Genomic DNA, 7,052 nt, shown 5'->3' with positions numbered 1-7,052 from the left:
GGCTGCGGGGGCACGGCGGGGTCGGGCACCGCTTCCTGCAGGGGGTGACAGAGCGCTGAGCTCGGGCCGGAGGGCTCTGGCCCCGCTGGTGGTAGCGGAGGGGATGCTTTGTTCCCTTCGGGGCTGTGGACCTCGGCCCCGTAGCGCGGAGAGAGCGTCCCAAAGGGCCTCCGGTGGAAGTGCGTCCGTTGGGGAGGGAGATCTGCCCGTTGGGGAGGGAGGTGCGTCCACTTTGGGTTGGAGGTGCCTGGGTTGGGGACAGAGGTGCGTCCGCTGGGGACAGAAATCTGCCCACTGGGGATGGGCGATGCGTCCATTGGGGATGGAGTTGCGTCCAGTGGGGATGGAGATGCATCCACTGGGGAGAGGAGGTCTGTCCATTGAGGATGGGAGATGCGTCCGCTGGGGACAGAAATGTGTCCGTTGGGGACAGGAAGTGCGTCCATTGGGGATGGAGACACATCCATTGGGGATGGAGACACGTCCATTGGGGATGGAGACACGTCCATTGGGGATGGAGGTGCGTCCATTGGGGATGGAGATCCGTACATTGGGGATGGAGGTGCGTCCGTTGGAGACAGAGTTTGGAGACGGGGCTCCTGCCGCAGTCAATGTCGGTGACACATCGCAAGCAGAATGTCACCCCGTGGTTCACCTCCCCCGTTCATCCATTCCTTCCGGGGGGCACAGAGCCCACGTGCTGCTCCCCAGGAAGGCACGCTGACGCCCTGCAAGGCACGGGAAGCAGACCCAAAGGATGTGGCCTCGGGGACATGGCGTGGTGGCCATGGATGGGTGGTCACACTTGGCCATCCGGGAGCTCCGTTCCAACCTTAGCAATTCTACGGTTCTGGAGGTGTCGTCGGACACGACGGACAATCCATGGATAACCACATCCAGTGAAGCCACCCGAATTTTGGAGAAAAGGCCCAGGAAGACGCTGCCGCACCGAGGAGCTTGGAAGCGGCAATCTCAGGGCCTCCACCTGCCCCCGAGTATCCCCCAGGCGCTGTCTGTGGTTTGACAGCATCATCTCTCTTTTAAAAAAGCCATCAAAAAGGAACACCACCCCCTTTCCTCTCTGGGGGCCGTTGGCTGGTGCCCGACACGCGCAGTTGGAGGCGCTGAGCCGGAGAAGAGCGGCGCAACCGTCTCAGAGCGCTGATGAGATAAAGGAGGAACGTTTTTTTTTCTTTCGATTATGGTAATCGTAGGTGTTACTTGTAATAGCAGGCGATAAGATCTTTAGGAGAGAAGCGGGGATGTTGCCTGTTTGGGGGTTGTTGTGTGTCTTTTTTTGTTTTGTTTTGAAGTTTGGAGGAGCTCGAGCGGAGCGCGGGGACGGCGTTCTGCTGGGGCAGGCTGGAGCCCTTCCTGCAGGATCGGCGCGTTCCGAACGTCCCCAGGTCCCTTTTCTTCTCCGGCGGAGCAGCGTGGGGATGGAGCAGCTCCGCTGGGAGCTGTGGGAATGGCCGCCGTGCTGGGATGTGCTCCGCATCCCTCTGCTGCCGGCAGAGCCCCGACGCTCGGCGCTGATCCCAAGGATGAGGTCAGCTCCCCCGGGGACGTCCACCAGGCATGGAGCCTTCTTCATCCGCTTCCGAGGAGACGAGGAAGTGCCGGTGTCGGGCGAAAGGAGAGGTCCTCCCGCCTTGTTCCACTTCCCAGTGGGTTACTGGGGTGCTGGCAGTGCCTGCTTCCCACTTCGGGGCCGTGCTCCAATCCGTTGCTCCCCAATGGGGGAAGCTGCGCAAGGAACGTGCAGGTGGAGCCCAATCTCGGCCCCGAGCTTCCTTCCCTCGCCCTCCAAGCGCACGGGAGCCGCTGGGAACCGCTGACCACGCACTGCGGGAACCTTCCTGAGCAACAGCAGGGCGGTGAGAAAGGCAGAAATGGGAAATCCCTCCTGCAGATGTGCGTGGCCAGGGGCTCCCTGCAAAGTGGCAGAGGGGCTGAGCTACGCTGGTGACAGAGGGGCTGCGCTCAGCCCGTGCTCGCGAGCTTGTGCTCTGCAGAAGGGCTCCAAAACTGCGCCTGAGAGCAGAGGAACCCCCGGTTCCTTCTCAGCAGCCAGCAAATAAAGCCCTAAATTGCAACGTGGAGGGACAGAAGGCCGCTTTCCTTCCACCAGACTTCGTTGGGATGGCTATGTGGACCCGGCTGATGGGTTATTTTGGGGGGCTGCGTTTGACACCGGACCCTTCGTTGAAACGGCTCGCTTTGAGATCTCACCAAAAATCTGCTTGGAAACAGAGATTGAGCTCTAGGATGAGTGTTCCCCACGGGCAGGGACGCGGCGTTCCCATGGATGCTCTCCCGTGGTACCCATCCCACTAGGGTCCCAATGGGAGAGCATCCCCAGCGCTGGGATGAAGGGGATGGGGCGGTAGCGGGTTCGGGGCTGCGAGCAGCAGGATGAGGAACAGTCACATGCGGGGCTTTTCGGGGGGGGGTGCCGAGGAAGTGACGCAGCCCCACAGCTCGCTCTCAGGAGGGTTCTCTGCGGGGATGTCCCCAGCACCGCTCGTGTGGCCGGGAGGAAAACCTCCACCGCGCACAGGGCCGGGCGCTGCAGCGATGGGCACAGCTCCCTTCCCACGGTGGGAGCGGCGCCGAGCGTCTCTCCAGACCCTAAAAAATGAGAGCGAGGTGCTGGCAGCGCTCAGAGCCCGATCTCTTCCTCCTCCCCGCTCTGCCCCCTTATCTCCTTCCTCCTCCCGCCCTTGCCCCTTTGCTTTCGGTTCCTCCTGCCCAAAATATTTCAGGCTGCTGACGGCTGTCCGGAGGGCTGGCAGCGCTTCTGAAGCACCCACGTTGTTCTGGCGTCACCCCCAGCGGGGACCCCGCGGGGTTCGGGAGCACTCGTGGCCGCCGTGGCCGTGGGGAGAGGCCCCATCGTTCGGCCCAAGAAAGCCCCGTTTGATGGCGAGGCCGCTGGCTTCAGGCAGCAGCCGGCACGGATAAAGGCGGGCTTGTTCCCCTCCCACGCGCGGAGCAGGATGCGACCCGCGGGGACAGGGCTGCACCCACGCCTGGAGCGCCTCGTCCCGCGGGAAATGGGCTATTTTTCTTCTTTTTCCCTTTGCTAAAGCTTTCGGCGGCGGCGCTGCTCCCAGCAGCTGCCGTGGGGATGTTTTCTTATTTCTCGCCGAGCTTTTTCTCTTCCCGCTTGTGCTCCATCCCGGGCTCTCCTGCTGGGTGGGATGGCTGGGGGTGGGTTTCGGTGCTTCCTTGGCAGAAGAAACCCGTGCTGGCCAAAAACCGCGCTGGGAACAGCAGTCCCAGCCCTATCCCACACGCCTGCACGGAGATGCGGTGCCTGTCGCAGCGGTGGTGCAGCTCTCAGCTGTCCTTTCCCCCCCCGACCCCCCCCACAGGTCTCATGGTACCGAGTGACGCGTCCCTCCCGTGAGATTTGTGCCCCCGAAGCCCCTGAGAAGATGTCAGGGATGCAGGTAAGGAGCCGTGAGCCCCGCGCTCCCCTGCTGCTCGGTGTCAGGTGCGGGTGGGAGATGCTCTGACCCAGCTTTCCCATTCCCCCCCCCCTCTCTCTTTGCCCCCCCCCAGGCCGTTTGGCCGTCCGGTACAGAATGTATCGCCAAGTACAACTTCCACGGTACCGCCGAGCAGGACCTGCCGTTCAGCAAGGGAGATGTCCTCACCATCGTCGCTGTCACCAAGGTAATGGCCACCGGGTCCTGGGGAGGTGGGTTCCATCCTCCCGACCCCCGCGGGGTTCCCTGAGCCCCCCCCCCCCATTTTCTTCTGTGTCCCACGGGCAGGGAACCTGGCTCCGCTGTCCCCGCGGGCTGGCAATCGGGCCAGGCATTGGGTTAATTAATTCACGGCCTCGTTAGTTAAAGTTCCTCTGAAATGGAAGCGTCCCAGGCGGCGTGGTGGAGGGGGATGGAGCGAGGCCTGCAAGCCGGGAGCTGCACCTGGCTCCCGACGAGACGTCTGTGGGCCCGCTGTGACACCCCTGCTGTCCCCGCAGGACCCCAACTGGTACAAGGCCAAGAACAAGGTGGGCCGGGAGGGCATCATCCCCGCTAACTACGTGCAGAAGCGGGAAGGAGTGAAGGCTGGCATCAAGCTCAGCCTCATGCCGTGAGTCCCCGTCGCCCCCAAACGTGCCCTCCCTCCCCTCCCCAGCCCTATGGGATCCATCCCAGCGCACTGACCTGCTCCTCTCACCCCGCTGCAGGTGGTTCCACGGGAAGATCACGCGGGAGCAGGCCGAGCGGCTGCTGTACCCGCCCGAGACGGGGCTGTTCCTGGTGCGGGAGAGCACCAACTACCCCGGGGACTACACCCTGTGCGTGAGCTGCGAGGGCAAGGTGGAGCACTACCGCATCATTTACTCCTCCAGCAAGCTGAGCATCGACGAGGAGGTCTACTTCGAGAACCTGATGCAGCTTGTGGAGGTGGGGGAGCAGGAAACCTCTGTCCCTGGAGGTGCCCGAGGCCGTGGATGGGGCCCTGGCAGCCTGAGCTGGTGGGGGACAGCCAGCCTGCAGCAGGGGGCTTTAAGGTCCCTTCCAACCCAACCATTCTGTGGTTGCACGTGTGGTTGATGCAGGACTCGCTGCTCGCCCTGACCCGTGGCGAGGAGGGGCCGTGGGTTTGGGGATGCGAGGGTTGGAGTCGCGGAGCTCTGGACCGCGGGAGGTGGTGGGGTTTTCTCTGCATCCCCGTGGGCTGGGTCGGAGGCTGCTGGGCACAGAGCCCTGGGGCAGAGAGGGGAGATGGGAGCAGCGATAGGGTGGGCAGAGGCGCCGGACCCCTGAGCCCCTGCTGGTCTCATCTGTGGCCTCGTGCTGCCACCTGGTGGGGTCTCAGGGCCTGGCATCGCCCTGGCAGGGACCCCCACCGAGCCCCTCGCCGCATCCCCACGCTGTCATCCATAACTGTGGGTGACCCCCCAGCCTCTCACCCCCATCTCCCCTCCAGCATTACACCACGGACGCCGACGGGCTCTGCACGCGCCTCATCAAGCCGAAGGTGATGGAGGGGACGGTGGCAGCTCAGGACGAGTTCTCCCGCAGTGAGTGGCCGTACCCCCTCCCCAGTTCCTTCCCCCATCCCCGGCACCCCCTCACCCTCCTCCCTCCCTCGCAGGTGGCTGGGCCCTCAACATGAAGGACCTCAAGCTGCTGCAAATCATTGGCAAAGGGGAATTTGGAGGTGAGCAGCGCTTTGGCCGCACGTACCCAACGTCATGGGGTCTCCTGTGCTGGGGAGAAGCACGTCCCTGTACATTCCAGTAAGGGGATGATGCTGGGGGGGCACTGGGAGGCCGTGGCTCATCCTTGTGCCCATCCATCCCTCCCCACAGATGTGATGCTGGGTGATTACCGGGGGAACAAAGTCGCCGTCAAGTGCATTAAAAACGACGCCACAGCGCAGGCTTTCCTGGCAGAAGCGTCCGTGATGACGTGAGTATGGCTGGGGGGGGGAGGCAGGGGGGACATGAGAGATAGTGATGGGAGGGGGCATGTGGGTGGAGGTGGTTTCCGTGCCCTCCTGCTCCTTGCCCTGAGCTCTGCTCTGCTGCGCAGGCAGCTCCGACACAGCAACCTGGTGCAGCTGCTGGGGGTGATCGTGGAGGAGAAGAGCGGCCTCTACATTGTCACCGAGTACATGGCCAAGGTGAGAGCTGACCCTCGGGTCCCCACACACAGGCAGACCCCAACTGTCTTTCTCCACCTCCTTTGCCCCATCACTCTACCCCCCAGCCTCTTCCTCTAGGGTTGACCCATCCCCTGGGGCATGTCTCCAGTGACACTCAGTTGGATGCTTCCATCTCGCCATCCCAAGCCCTGGGCTGTCTGGGGCTGGCAGCGGGACACTGCCCCCAGCAAGATGATGGCACTGATGGCACCATCTCTCTCTGTCCCTGCAGGGCAGCCTAGTAGATTACCTGCGGTCGCGCGGGAGGTCGGTCCTAGGAGCAGACTGCCTGCTCAAGTTCTCCTTGTGAGTATGGTGGGCTGCGGGGATCTGAGCAACCTGGTGGATGCCCCTCTTCCCTGCAGGGGAGTTGGACTGGATGACCTTTAAAAATCCATTCCAACTCCAACGATTCCATGAGTCTGTGACATGGGGACGGTCCCGCTCGCTCTGCCCATCTCACCCCGTGCCCTGCTTGCCACAGGGCTTGAGAAATGGGGAGAGGAGCGGAGGGATGGGGGGATGTAGTCCCTAGGGATCGTAGAATGGTTGAGATTGGAAGGGGTTGTGTCATCCAACCCTCCTGCTTCAAGCGGGGCCACCGAGAGCGTGCTGCCCTGACGTCCCCAGCCTCGGGGCTGACGTGCAGCCGTGGCTTTTTGTATCCACGGGGCCGACGGCCGAATTCCTAACGCCTTTCTGCCGCCCGCCAGAGATGTCTGTGAAGCCATGGAGTATCTGGAAGCCAACAACTTCGTCCACCGGGACCTGGCGGCGAGGAACGTGCTGGTCTCGGAGGACAACATCGCCAAGGTCAGCGACTTTGGGCTGACGAAGGAAGCGTCGTCCACTCAGGACACGGGGAAGCTGCCGGTGAAATGGACGGCGCCCGAAGCACTTCGAGAAAAGGTGGGAGGGGGAGAGCTGCCAGCACGGGGGGGACGGTCTGGAGATGTCCCAACCCAGCCCTTGATCCCGCTCACGGCCCTCTCTCCCCACGCAGAAATTCTCCACCAAATCGGACGTGTGGAGCTTCGGGATCCTCCTCTGGGAAATCTACTCCTTCGGGCGAGTGCCTTATCCGAGAATCGTAAGTGAGAGCTCAATGATGGGGAGGGGGTTGGATGCCCCCCGGTTGTTCGTGGGGGTGGGGAGCAACCCCCTGAGCCCTGTCCCCGCAGCCCCTGAAGGACGTGGTGCCCCGCGTGGAGAAGGGCTACAAGATGGACGCTCCCGACGGCTGCCCGGCCATCGTCTACGAGGTGATGAAGAAGTGCTGGACCCTGGACCCCGGGCACCGGCCGTCCTTCCACCAGCTCCGCGAACAGCTAGTGCATATCAAAGAGAAGGAGCTCTACCTGTGAGGGGGCTCTGGAGGGGGG

General features: G+C 63.0%; 1 protein-coding gene across 2 annotated transcripts; it reads left to right on the top strand.

The window, feature by feature from the left end:
- Positions 261–7,046, top strand: CSK (C-terminal Src kinase). 2 transcript variants are annotated; one of them, XM_021407628.1, is made up of 13 exons: positions 1,186–1,204; positions 3,378–3,455; positions 3,568–3,681; positions 3,995–4,107; positions 4,205–4,424; positions 4,951–5,044; positions 5,119–5,184; positions 5,336–5,435; positions 5,559–5,649; positions 5,903–5,976; positions 6,384–6,579; positions 6,674–6,760; positions 6,852–7,046. In XM_021407628.1, exons 1-13 carry the CDS (start codon positions 1,202–1,204, stop codon positions 7,032–7,034), a joined length of 1,419 nt encoding a protein of 472 aa, XP_021263303.1. In that variant the 5' UTR covers positions 1,186–1,201; the 3' UTR covers positions 7,035–7,046. The 2 variants fall into 2 exon arrangements, with proteins under 2 accessions (XP_021263302.1, XP_021263303.1); XM_021407627.1 differs by having other exon boundaries at positions 261–3,455.

The sequence above is a fragment of the Numida meleagris genome, chromosome 9, assembly GCF_002078875.1.
Source record: "Numida meleagris isolate 19003 breed g44 Domestic line chromosome 9, NumMel1.0, whole genome shotgun sequence".
NCBI lineage: Eukaryota > Metazoa > Chordata > Aves > Galliformes > Numididae > Numida > Numida meleagris.
Note: the sequence above shows the minus strand (reverse complement) of the source record. Positions and strands in the feature narration are given on the sequence as shown.

What these genes read in the sequence shown, in the direction of transcription:
- CSK (XM_021407627.1), top strand. Translation starts at nt 3,204, where the DNA reads ATGGCTGGGGGTGGGTTTCGGTGCTTCCTTGGCAGAAGAAACCCGTGC. An exon ending in TCACCGAGTACATGGCCAAG is followed by an intron (nt 5,650 to 5,902) that starts GTGAGAGCTGAC and finishes CTGTCCCTGCAG; the next exon opens with GGCAGCCTAGTAGATTACCT. An exon ending in TGCCTGCTCAAGTTCTCCTT is followed by an intron (nt 5,977 to 6,383) that starts GTGAGTATGGTG and finishes GCCGCCCGCCAG; the next exon opens with AGATGTCTGTGAAGCCATGG.